Source organism: Mytilus californianus, unplaced genomic scaffold, assembly GCF_021869535.1.
Source record: "Mytilus californianus isolate M0D057914Y unplaced genomic scaffold, xbMytCali1.0.p SCAF_3, whole genome shotgun sequence".
Lineage (NCBI taxonomy): Eukaryota > Metazoa > Mollusca > Bivalvia > Mytilida > Mytilidae > Mytilus > Mytilus californianus.
Window position 1 is genome coordinate 44,348,990 of NW_026262679.1, and position 13,682 is coordinate 44,362,671.

At 31.6% G+C, this 13,682-nt stretch overlaps 1 protein-coding gene and 1 long non-coding RNA gene across 2 annotated transcripts in view; one reads left to right on the plus strand and one right to left on the minus strand.

Moving 5' to 3' along the window:
• Positions 1-3,666, plus strand: part of LOC127734647 (major facilitator superfamily domain-containing protein 12-like) — a 38,778-nt gene extending 35,112 nt beyond the window's left edge. The window contains exon 11 of the mRNA XM_052244637.1: positions 57-3,666. Coding sequence (XP_052100597.1) covers positions 57-193 — 137 coding nt within the window. The 3' untranslated portion in view covers positions 194-3,666. The remainder of the gene's footprint in view (positions 1-56) is intronic.
• A 7,492-nt stretch (positions 3,667-11,158) lies between these two features.
• Positions 11,159-13,503, minus strand: LOC127734648 (uncharacterized). Its single transcript, XR_007997685.1, has 2 exons — positions 13,310-13,503; positions 11,159-11,297 (listed from the first exon to the last, which is right to left on the minus strand). It is a non-coding gene; the product is annotated as an uncharacterized LOC127734648 (long non-coding RNA).
• Positions 13,504-13,682: the final 179 nt, after the last annotated feature.

Consider the following 13,682-nt stretch of genomic DNA (forward strand, 5'->3'; position numbering starts at 1 on the left):
ATGTAGTTTAATTTATCACTTTAAATTTACTTCATGTTTTTTTTTACATTTTATAGTAAGACGCTTGGAGCCGATTGTTAATAATGGTGAAGTGAAATCTCAGGAAAATAATACAAACATCTACTATGACACTGAAGATGATCTCAGACAGCCATTACTTAGAAAGAAAACTCCTAGTATAAATAATAGCTGATAAAAAATGTTAGAATTGTGTACATTAAGTGTTAACATGCTTATCAAGAGCTGATATACATTTTATTGGTTACTTTTGTTCATTTTACCAAGAGTTGAATCAAATATATCTGTATATTTGATAGTGTTTATTTTCAAGACTGCAAACAAGCCTATTGTACCATCATGTTAATGACTAAAAATGGCAATAGTATTAGGGAAGTATGCAATGAGTGTTTCAGAACTTCAAAACTTTAGATTTCCTGAACAGCAAGAGAATACAGATGGAATGTGTTGATACAGTTATGAATTTTCAAAAGTTTAAAATGTTAGAAATAAATGAAGGACTGCTGAACCAACGCCTCTAAAGTTAAGTGTAGGTAAAGATCCCTTAAGTGGATACCGATGGTATGCAGGGTTGTCAAAAGAAAGAAATATATCTAAATACCACTAGATTGACAACAACACTTAAGAAATCTGCAAATTTATTAAGTCGACATGTTTCGCCGATCTAATCGGCGTCATCAGGACAAGTTACAAATAAAAGAAATCTCTGAAGTACAAAAAAATGATATCAAGTTTTTTACGTCATAATGTAAATTAGAAATAAAGGATCAGTATCATTTTCCTGAAGAATTTTAGAGATTTGTGAAAAAAATAAAAATAATTAGCTATCTTTCTCATTTCCTTAGAGATGATTGCTACTGGTTATTGTCAGTGTTTTTCAGAATGTAATTTACGATAAACTTAAATTTAAATTCAGATTTGTGTGTGTAAAATATTACTTCACTACGTTAAATGTTTTTCTTATGAGCAACTGGCTGCCCCTTTTATTTTGAAGTGTTTATTACAAGCTTTGTCCATGCTAAAGATAATTTTTTCAGTGTCTCTTTTTAGGCATTAGTTTACTGCATGATATGCAAATTTGACTGTATATCTTTGTTCCAGGAACATTTTGTAAAATAAAATGAATTCTTGTGTATAAATCAAGAAGTTGTATAGAAACTGCCATGTAAAACATTTCCTAGCAAAGATAGTTTTGATATTATCTTAGTGTTGTTGTATTTGTTTTATTGTTTTTGTCGCAAATATTGTACATTTTTATTACCTATGTTTTTGTAAACATTATTTATATAGTTCGTATTTTCAACTTTAGACATAATTAAAGACTTTACAAGAAATGTCAATATAAAAAATGCATCATATTCATTAAATTTAATGGAACTTTCCTGAGGAAAGTAGTTTGAAGTAGGCAAAGTTCAAGGATGTACTTTTGTTGTTGTCATCTCATATATGGTGAATGGTTGGCTGGCTTAGAAAAATGGTACCTATAAGTTGCAAGCTGTATATGATTACCTCCCCTTGGCCATGCTTTAGTTAGTTCATGATTTTCACATTGTCTAAGCAACTGCATACACATTTTTTGTCTCACTTGGGACACTGTATTGATTAATTTTCCGGCAATTTTCAACAACATATGTCTATAAAGGTTTTTTGATTAAATCAATATCAGAATACTTACAAATGAAGATTTGTGTTATTTGGTTTATAGTTCAATTTGCGCTCCATTATTTGAATGCAGTAAGTAAGATGCATCCTCTTGATCATGTTTGTCCAAACAGATGTTAAGTTTTCATAGTATATTTGTTTATGAAAAACTTTTAGTTAGGCAAACACTAATATTCATTTATGCTAGATTTTCCTGATATTTTCTTGCACCATCTCCGTGGTTATCGTGGTAGCATGCTCACCTCGAGTGTGTGAAGTTGTTGGGTCTAACCAATAAGCCATGTATCTTTGAAGAGGTTTATTTTTGAATATGCTGCCTCAACACTAAACATGTGACCTTTAGCAACTTAAAATGAATGTGTCAGGGTATGATGATATGTCTTACTGTAGTTTTTTGCCCATGTTACCAGCACATTTAATATCAGTTTCAGTGTGTGGGTCTAGTAAAAAGCAAATTTTTGAAAGAATTAAGTAATTTATTTGACGAAGATTATTCAAATTAACCATTTTCAGGAAACAATACTTTTAAAAGGAGGTAAAATATTGAATGCAATAATATTAATAACAAAATGAAAAAGTAGCAGAATTAATATAATTTTTGTATTAAAATTTAAATTATTTTAGTAATACAGACCAATATTGTGGTCCTATTCATGAATAGTTGGATACCAGCTTTGAACAGTTGATATACATTATATGCATGATTTAAATAGACATTTTAAGTTGACATAGCTGGACCTATGTCTTCAGCTGAATTTGTGCCCCCTATAACAGTCAGACTTAAAACTATTACATTGTTCAATTTATTAAATGTACTTTTTGAAGAATTATTTATTGTTATACATTTGTACTTGTTATTATTAATAAACTGTTAACATATGGTGTGCTGGCACATTAGGTTAGGGGGGACAAAATAAGCAAGGGGATATGGGCTGCTGAAATTAAAAAAAAAATTTCATATTAGCTAAAAAAAGGGGACACACACTCACCCCCTACCCCTTTCTCTTGAATCTACCCCTGGTTAATTATTTATTGTTTTCTTATAACAAGGATTACACATACTCTAGTCCTCTGATACATTGTAGATACTATGAAATCTAGTCACATGAATATAACCCGGAGAAGCTTTCATTAGTTCATGTTACTATTTGGCAAGATATGGCTTTTTTTATAATTTTGATTTCTTTGGTCAATACGGGATGATAGAATATGACACTTGCCTAAAAGCTCAAATAAAAATTTCTAATTCCACTTTGTAAATAGGTTGTACAGCATAATTTTACAGTCATTATACATTGGTTTAATAATTTTTAAATATTAGATTTTGTTTGTATGATTTCATTTACTAATAACAACTTAATAAATTTGTTTTGGTTGTAAGAGAATATTGATCTGACTATTCAAGAAAATAATATGTAAAATCAGAATAGGTTTATACAAGATTACAGTTTCATTTTTCAAAATATTGTCTTCTCTTCCATTTTACATTTTTTTTTTGTAAATTTGATTTTGTACAGTACAAATAATGTAAAATAAAAAAATCTTTTTTTTTTTTTTTGGGGGGGTGGGGGGGTGAATATAATTAAATTTGGTTGTTTCAATGAACCATGGTACCACAAAAGTAATACTGTTAGTTTATCTTTTTTTGATTGTCTGGTTTTGATTTTCATGTTTTGGAATTGAATTATACTGATTATGTATTATAAAAGACCATTTTGGACAATAACTTTTTTGTGACACATATTTAAAACACTCAAAATTGCCAACATGCAAGGTTGTTAATGGTAGAAAAACCATGAAGCTAAAATGCCATTGAACAATACTCAAGTAACTTTATATGTTTGTAGATTTTATTGTAATAACTAATTATATATGGTCTTACTTTATCATTATGATTGTTACTTGTCTCATTTCTCGATTTGTTATACAAATCATTTTGTTATTTATCTACAGCTAATATATTTGAATAAAACATAATAGAAACTATCTGTGTATTTAATTTTCTTTCTGACACTTCTCTGTTGAATGTCACAAGCAGAAGTCTCTTTGATTGGCACCTATTCAGAATTAAGTTCCAAAATTCCACAAGGAAAAAGGTAGTTTAAAGATAACAAATGCAATCTTTCAGATTTATATAATATCTTTAAAATTGATAATTTTTACTCTGATTCCACCTTTCCTACATAAACAAAATCTAAGATCAAGCTTAGTTCTGAATTTGATTGTGTATTGAGTAGTAGATCATATACAAGTTTCAATGTGGTTTACCAACTTTTAATCACAGGTTAGGTTATATATGGTTACCCCTCTTCATTTATTTTCTGGGTTGAAATTTTGTTACTGTTTTCAGCAATAGTCAGTGGAAGAGAATAGCTCTTGTGTCTCTCATATCAGCTCACATTTTTTAAGTCACATTTAGCTCACCTGGGCCATGTGAGCTATTGCACTCACTTGATGTTGTACGCCATCTGTCATCCTTGTAAACATTTTCAAGAAATTCTCCTCTGAAATAACTGAACCATATTTCAGTCAAACTTTAGGTGAATGATCCGTAGGGTATCTAGTGTAAAGTTTTAAAAATGGAACATACAGGTAAAATGCATTAATAGTATTATATCTTGAAAACTATAATAGAAAGAGAAAATCCTACAGGGACATAAATGCTCTAAATGACAAGTTCTTCCTACTTCTTGATTGCACCAAAATTATCAATTTCTCCCAAAGGTGTTTTTGCACTTGCATGTAAACGGCAATTTTTTGTTAATTATTAGTCTAGTTTTATACCCCCCACAAACAAAGTTTTGGAGGGGGTGGGGGTATATAGGAATAGCCATGTCCGTCTGTCCCGCTTTGTGTCTGATGCATTAATTTTTTACCGTAAGACTTAGGTTAACCAAACTTTGTATACAGTTGCATCATGGGCTGGGGTACTGTCATATACCAAAGTCAGGTCACTCTGACTTTGTCCTTTGACCCCTATAATAGTAAAACCTTGTACAATTTGTGTAAGGTGCATAACTTTTGTACCATGAGACTTAGGTATACAGTTGCATCATGGGATGGGTGTGTTATATACCAAAGTTAGCTCACTCTGACCTTGACTTTGACCCCTATGATAGTAAAACCTCATCCAGTTCGTGACTGGCTCATCTTTTGTACAGTAAGACTTAGGTTAACCAAACTTGGTATGCAGTTGCATCATGGGCTTGGGGTGTGTCAAATACCAAAGTCAGGTCACTCTGACCTTTGACCCCTATGCTAGTTAAACCTTGTTTGATTTGTGTATTGACCTCTGATCCCTATACTAGTAAAACCTTGTACAATTGGTGTCTGATTCATATCTTTTGTACTTTAAAACTTAGATTTACAAAACTTGGTATGCAGTTGCATCATGGGCTTGGGATGTGTTAAATACCAAAGTCAGGTCACTCTGACCTTTGACCCTATGATAGTTAAACCTTGATATTTGAATTAACTAAAACTTCATAGGTAATTTATGTAAAAAAATGGACAAAATTAACTAGTGTTTGTTAACCCAGGAATGTTTACAATAGTGTTTTTTAAACCAGGAATGATTACACTAGTGATTTTATGCAGGTAACAATCCTGATAAAGCAAACATTCTAAGGAGGGTTTTCTTTAGGGGAAATTAAAAAAAAATGAGGATCAGCTTTTTTGGGGGGTTTGCTATGGATAAAAATTCCTAGTTATTTCCTGGATAAAAAAGATAAAGATTATGGATTTCACTAAAAATTGGTGTCATCTGTTAAAGTCTGGTCACTCTGAACTTGAATTTGACCTTTGACCCCTATGATAGTAAAACACTGTCTGATTTGCTTTAATTGACATAACTTTGAATTCAAATGCATCATACTGACCTTGACCTTTAATTTCTGAATTTAGTGCACAAACCTCAGACTTTGTTCCTAGGTCAGTATAATTCTTTCAGATTGACCTACCAGTAACCATGTGTCAATCTAACACAGGGGCAATGATTATAGACAATATTTATGGCATACAGTACTATTGAGACAATAAACTGACAATAGTTTAATTGACTATATAATTTTATATTAGAGTGACAGTGGTATTCACAGGGGGGAGACCATAAATATGTGTGTATCGACAGTTAACACATCATTAATGTTCATGTACAAAAAAACAAAAACAAAAATTAGGATACATATTAAAAGAAATATAAGTTATACAGATGTCCTCTTATATAAATAAAAATGAACGACTGAAAACCAAAAATCTAGAAATGGTATTAGTCCCGCTATGCGGACAGCTCTAGTTACATTTTAACTCAAAAACTAAACCAGATAGGTAGACACACTGATGAGGTAAAAATGATCAGCAATACAAGATTTACAAAAATGCCAATTAAAGCGAAACTATTGGATTACCCTTTAAGAGTTATTAATTGCCAGTGAAATGACGATTTTTGCTAATTTTAGTGTTTTTGCCTATTATATCAAAAATTAGAGTACCGTATATAGGTAGAAACTGTAAACAGCAAAACAATCAAAAATACAATCTATACATGAATGTCAATACAACCGAAACAATTAGATGACCTCTCAGGAGTTTATATAGCGAAAGGACGATTGTTCAATAATTTTCTTGTCCATCATATACTTTTTCAAAGATCTTCACCCCTGAAACTACTGAACCAATTTCAACCACACTTGGAGTGAATGATTCTTAGGTAATGTTGTATAATTTTTTTCCAAGCTAGTAAAAAACATGGCCCCCATTGCTAAAATAGAACATCAGAGTAAAATGCATTAAATGTCTTGTATCTCGAAAACTATAATAGATAGAAAAAATTCTCAGAAAGTTAATATCTATATATACTTTCTGTATACAAAAATTCATAGCACTCGTCATAGGAGTTATTGTTCTTAAATGACGCTTTTTTTTTTAAACTGACTAATTTATGAGTGTTTCCCTATTATATTGCAGTCTGATTAAAAACCAGATCCCACTATCTCTCAGCACTATCCACTTGCGTTTACAAACGCAAGTTGATTGTGGGGGCTGGTTTTAATCCAAACGCAAGTGGATAGTGGGGGCTGGTTTTAATCAGACCGTGATTATCATTGGGAATTACAATAGTTAAGTAGAAACTGGAACAGTTATACAACTTTAAAAAAAAATCAATATGACTGACACCATCAGATGATTCCTTAGCCCTTTTAATGACATTTTTTTAAACTAAATTACAAGTTTTTGCTTATAATTATATTGAATACTATAAAAGATAACCACATGTATATCTGCTGAGATGTTATATCACTACCCTCAAGGATCGACAGTTAATCAGTGAGGAAGTTTGAAAGTCACATGTTGATATTTCCGTTTATCCTTTAACTGTTCAGCATATTTAGTGATTCATCGTGTGGTACCCAATGTGTCGAAAGCTTTAGAACAGTCCAATATTGTTGTGTTTATTTGGTTGTTTTTAACTTAGCTGTTGATGAGATCTTCTGTAGTAACCAGAAGTTGAGTTGTATACAAAGAGTATCCAGGTCGGAAGCCGTGGTTTAGGTTTGTTAATATTTTAGATATCTCCAGAAAATGATGTACGTGTTCCAGTGTTTTGCACAGTACACAGGTTAAGGATACCGGTCTGTAGTTTTCTGCTACATGAACATCCCCTTCTTTGTACACTGAATATCGTCTATTTCACATCATCATTTTACTTTTGAAACAATGTTGGGAGAGGGTATAACAGAGAGGCGAAAGATACCAAAGGGATATTCAAACTCATAAGTCGAAAATAAACTGACATCGCCATGGCAAAAAAAAAAAGACAAAGACAAAAAGACAAACAACAGTGCACATGTACAAAACACTGCATAGAAAACTAAAGACTGAGCAAAACGAACCCCACCAAAAACCGGGAGTGATCTCAGGTGCTCCATAAGAGATGTTATTTGCCTCTGCATGCTTCATGGTGATACTGGTGACTATATATATGTTCTATTATTTTTCAACAGATGAATGTTAGGGATATTGGCCTATAGTTTGCCTGTATGTTCTTCAGACCTTTTGTGTAGGTGCCTTTTGTGGTTCGCCAATCATCGGGTATCTTTCCTTTTCCCATTGAAACATTCAATGTAAACGATGGTTAGAATCGGAACAACTTCATTGTCTATAGTTCTTTCAGTTTCATTGGTTTGATGTCTGGTCCAGGCGCCTTGTGTGGGTTAAATTTTTTTATTTATTTTCCACTCCATCATTAATGATGATAATATTTTCGTTGTTTGCATATTTTCCTGGAATCAGTAATGATTTTTTTTCGGTTGGAATTCGTTTTTACTGATCGGACATACAGTTGACAAGACCGGATTGGAATGATCATTTAGTATACATTTTGTAGTTGCTTTATTTATTCAACGGGATCCGTTTCTGATTTCCCATTTCTTATAAGTTGTGCTGCTCCATTTTTATCATTTTTATAAATTTTCTTATGTTTAATATAGGGTTTTTTTTATCTTCTGGAGTTGTAGTGTCCTCTATATATTTGCAATAAGCTTGTCTTGGTATTCGGTTTCTTCGCCTTATAAGTTTTGTTTTATTTCCACAGTTATCTAAGAGTTTTTTACTTTGGTCTTGCATATTCCCGAAGGTATCATGATGTTGGTTTGTACTTCTTACCGGCCTTCCATGAAAATATTCCAGTGTGTATTTAAGTTTGTCTTTTTATTCAGACTTTCTTGTCGGCGTCAAATTCACATTTTTTATGCTGTCCCATTTATCTCTTCTTAAAGTTTATATGTATATAGTTGGATTTTTTGAGTTTTTTTTTCTGTTCGTCATTGGATTTGTGATCATTTCTGCATACGCAATATCGTTATCTAAAATTCCCGGTATAACATCTATTTTTACCACATTTTACTATGACATGAGCCTAATGAGCAGGTACAGTGTACTTTTATTTCTGCCGGGTTGGCTCTTGTACTAATTTAATTAATTCATTGTCATCTAGAATATCGGTAAGTTGGTAGTACTAGTATTTGTTTCTTACAATCAATACAGTTAATTCATTCAATTCAATTTAATGTTTAATTGCCATAGAACACTTTAACAAGGTTTGTGATATAGAATCAAATAATGATTACAAGATAAAATAACATTAAATTGAACATAAATATATGCAAACAACAAGCGACACATATCACGGTCAGTGATATTAAAAAAAGTTAGTCTCCTTACCTCATGTAAGAAATCATGGTCTTGTTTATAGTTTTCATATCTTCCTGAATAGATGCTAGTTCCATCTAGATTTTCTTGATATTTTTTTTTTCAATTTAAGAAGAAATGTTCTTCTTCCAATTAATATATATATATATATATATATTTATATTGCAAAACTTGCAGAATCTATAGCTATGATTTCTATCGATCTTATTATGTCTGCCTTTTTTCTATTTTAAAGAGTGTATTCACTTAAATCATTCTAAATTTCTAAAATCAAAATTATTGAGACAGATGTAATCTTATCTATTTAAGTTTATTTTATGGTTTTTTATTAATAAATTGTGTTGCTTTCATCCTGAGACTACTATAACACAGAGATTGGTCACTAGAGATTTATCGGATTATCTGAGTCTCCGGTAGTTAGCTACGTTATTTTAACGTAGTTTCGTATTCGACCGTAGCAGACGACATATATCACCTATCACTGAGAATACTATAACAGTATCGGATATTATCATTTTTCTTTTAAAAATAATTTAAAAACAAAAATTTAATTAATAAAAAAAAAAAGAATATAGTTTTATCTTTCAAATGCAGTTATCTTTATAATTCATATTTAAATTTTTGTTTTTAATCATTAATAATTTGTTAATAGTTTGTTATTATGCGGCCACTCTTGAAAATGTGAATGTGATTAATCTTATCAATCTTACAGTTACATTGTTTTGCTACACGTCCGTTAATTGTATCTTATATACAAATATTTTACCTGTAAAGACAGGTAGTCTCAAAAGCATGGGAGATGAATTTTGTTTCACAGCTGGGTGCCCAAGGTACACGAGGCTCCGTTTATAGCAGTAAACTTTTATTCTATACTTGTAAGGTATTTCACTGCTGAGTGCCCAATATACATGTTTATTGTAGTAAACCTTGTCAAATATCGTCGGTGCACTTGTGGTAGGATTCAGGAGGGTGTGTATGGGGTTTAAAAATAAAATAAAGAATAGAGAACAGAAAATAATGAGTTATTAAGATTTAAAGAATAGAGAAAAATGGCATAGAAATTATAGGAAATAAAGAACCCCCATCCAGACCCTCATTCAGATTATCCAACGTAATTTTTTTTTTCAAACACGTTTCAACGTCTATGTTAACATAAATAGAACCACATTAGTGTAAATTACGATGACATTTTTTCAACACCAGAAATATGTGCCCTCTTTCAAAATCCCAGACAAGAAATTTTGTGCTTCAATACAGAGCCTTCAAGTTTTTGAAAATTTGAATATTGTCTATTGTTAAAGTGTCGTATGTTTTAGTTATATCGCTATACTTTTTGCAACCCTAATAATTGAGCAACTCAGATGAAAAGAGTTGAAATTTGCTTTAGTTTTTTTAGCCACAGCAAATATATATGTGCTTGTTCAATGTTTGGTGACAAACCATGTTAATTGTTGTCGGCATGATGCTTTGTAAATAGGTTCCCTATAACATTTTTTTGTTGGGTAACTGCTGACAGATTACCATGTGAAAATTCTGAGAAGCCAAAAATAATGCGGAATGTATAAATACGTAGCAATGTCAGATCTAAACAAGAATGTTAAATATGATAGCATATATTGATGTCACCTTTTTGTAAAATCAACTTCGATTCACAACTGCTTGTCAATGGCAAATATTTCATGTACAGTCAGCCTGATTAAACCGAAATGAACTATTTTCAATTTATGTTTAAAGTTTGTTTTTATGTTATGTCGTTACACCAATGTCCCATGCTAGTGGTGGTGATGAGCGCCTAAAAATATTTAACATTGTCACATTCTTTATGTGCCCCTCTCAAGTCAGGAGCCTGCAATTTAGTGGTTGCTGTTGGTTCATGTCCGTCATATTTGAATTTTCGTAAATTGCTTTGTTATTGTAGACACTTCGTTTTCTCTAGTGAATTGTTATATATTTTCCATGTCGGGGACTTTTGAAGCTGACTGCACGGTATAGGTTTTCTCATTGTTGAAGGTAATTACGGTGCATTCCAATAACTTACATCCACTTCATTGAACTTCATTTGGACTAAAGGAGTTGTCTGATGATCATTAGCAAAAATATATAAAAAATCTTCCTTAAAGTTTGCTTCAAGTGGCTATTCCTTTAATATATAAAGATGTGTGGTTACTTGTTTTTTTTTCTTTCATTGAACTGTTATCCAAACTGAGCGTGTTAGTGAATTTCTGCATTCCTGTCTTAGTTTTAATGTATATAATAATAAAAATGTATATTCAAAGACTTAAATATTTATTTCTCCAAGTAAGACAAGCATGACAAATTCAATGAAATTAAAAAAAATACTAAAAAAGTCATTTTCTCCTGTAGTACTTCTCCCTTCTTCTAATGCGTGATTTCTTTCTGGGGTATTCCTACAATAAAGAATATATTATAAATAAAAAGAAATAATCTTTGTCAAGTTTATAGCATAGGCAATTCATTAAGTTTTAAGACAGTAATCTGAGACTTGAGACTCAGCAGTAATTGACCAATCATGTCAATATGGATCAAAATAGTTAAACTGATAAAGGATGCAGACCAAAGGTGCATGTACTTTTTACATCATGTTTGGGTCAATTATTTAAAAAAAAATACGTCTATTTAGGAACTCATGATGTACTGGTATTTCACATGGTGACACATTTTCATTGCATAATATTATTATACTAGCATGTATAGACTGCATATATATTATCAAGGGAACCAAATATAAATCTAAATTTCTTTCACTAACAATACAAATTCACCTATCAGACCTCATGTGTGTGTGCAACTTGTCTCGTGTGTTTCTCAGTTCTGCAGCGGGAACTTACTGATACAGAAAAATTGGAATTTCATATAATTACAAATTTTACATCATTACATCGGTTAATTACTAAGGCTTGCACATACATTATCCGGAAAACAGATTGTTCATCTGAATGTAAGTTATGGGTGAGTTGCTCATTGACCCTGTCCCACGGACTGGTAATAACTCGAGGTTAGGGGACGACCATTTGATATTCTGGGGGGGGCCAGGAGGATTTTGAAAATAAATAACTCAGCCTTGATAATCACAAAAATAAATGGTTTGTTCTGTGGTAGTTTGAAAATAAATTACCTGACTTGCAATGTATTGAAAATAAATAACTCAGCAGGTCTAATCGAAAGTATGAGATGGCACCAGATTTTTCATAAATTCATCTTTTTTCCAAAAAAAAAATCGGGAAACACTTCCCATATCTTTTAATAATAAAAGTATAAATATTATTTAGATATACTTGAAATGTCAGAAAATTGGTTTCATTTAACTTGAGGTTAATTGTCTCAGGAACACTTACCTCACTTTTATTAAATCAAGGCCGTAACTACATTGAGACAAATGCCTCATGTAGGAAATTTCAAAACCAAACGCTTGTCTCCATATCAAATTGTGTTCACCGTGAGTGCCTTGCAAGAAGCAAGTTCTGTTCTCCCTCAGACATAGCCCCTGATTTTTCGGGATCAATGTTTCTTATTTATTTGTCTTTTGTTCATTGATTGCCCTTCTGTATTCTGTTAGTGTTGCATTCATTTTGTAATTTAGTAATTTTATTATTAACTTGATCATGAGTTTAAAAAAACACAGCAGCCACAGACTTTACTATGTGAATTACATTTTTGCTTCATCATGCATATTCGTCTTTTGATGTTGTTCCTAGAAACTTAAGTCTTACACTGAATCTATAACGTGATTTTGCTTTGAGACCAACATATTGTCATAAGATTATTAAAACAGAACTTGCATTTTCAGTTTAAGAAAGGGTCTGTGGAACACCCAGAAGGCATGATTTTGCATCATTTGTTCTATAGCTTCTTGGGCCTTCAGCGGTTCAAAAACCCTTCAAAAAAATTTTGCCTCGCTCCGCTCGGCGAAACATGTTTGCCAATACTTTTAAAAGAGCCTTAGTTACAACCAAACTTTAATACTGTGTATGTATGCAATACATGTATATGCATTGGGGGATATAGAAAATTCATTTCTGCAGAGGATAATAATTAATTCTGATTAAATGGTACATAATGACTTGACTATACATGAATTATTTATAATAAACAATTTAAAAATTGTATGTTTTCGAATATTATAAATATAGTTGTGAAAATAAATAATCAGTCCCTTGCTTTAATGAAAATGAAAAATCTTGCTTCAATAGTGCAGAAAATAGATAATCTGTCCTCTTAGTTTACAAAAATAAATAACCGATCCAAAACAAATCCTCCTGGCCCCCCCCAGAATATCAAATGGTCGTCCCCTTACTTTCCGGTTTGGTCGGTAAATTCAAGTCTATAACTGCACTTATTTTATTTAAAGTGCTTATAAACCAACATTTATGAACATGTCAAATCTTATATTCACACTTACCGGAACATAACACTCTTTATAAATCCACATTTGTTAATTATTATTTTCTCTTTCGCTGTCAAAAATGGCGGTCGAATCCTTCTTGTCAATCATTGCGAGTCACGTGCCGAGTCACGTGATCGAAGACTTACAATTAATTACTATTTGACTGGTCAGTACGGGAAGTGACCAATCTCTGTGTTATAGTAGTCTCAGTTTCATCTAATTAAGTAATTTATTCTTTTCTCTTTTTTAAATGTTTCAAAATATTATATATATATTAGCGCTATAAAACCAGGTTCAATCCACCATTTTCTACATTTGAAAATGCCTGTATCAAGTCAGGAATATGACAGTTGTTGTCCATTCATTTGATGTGTTTTGTCATTTGATT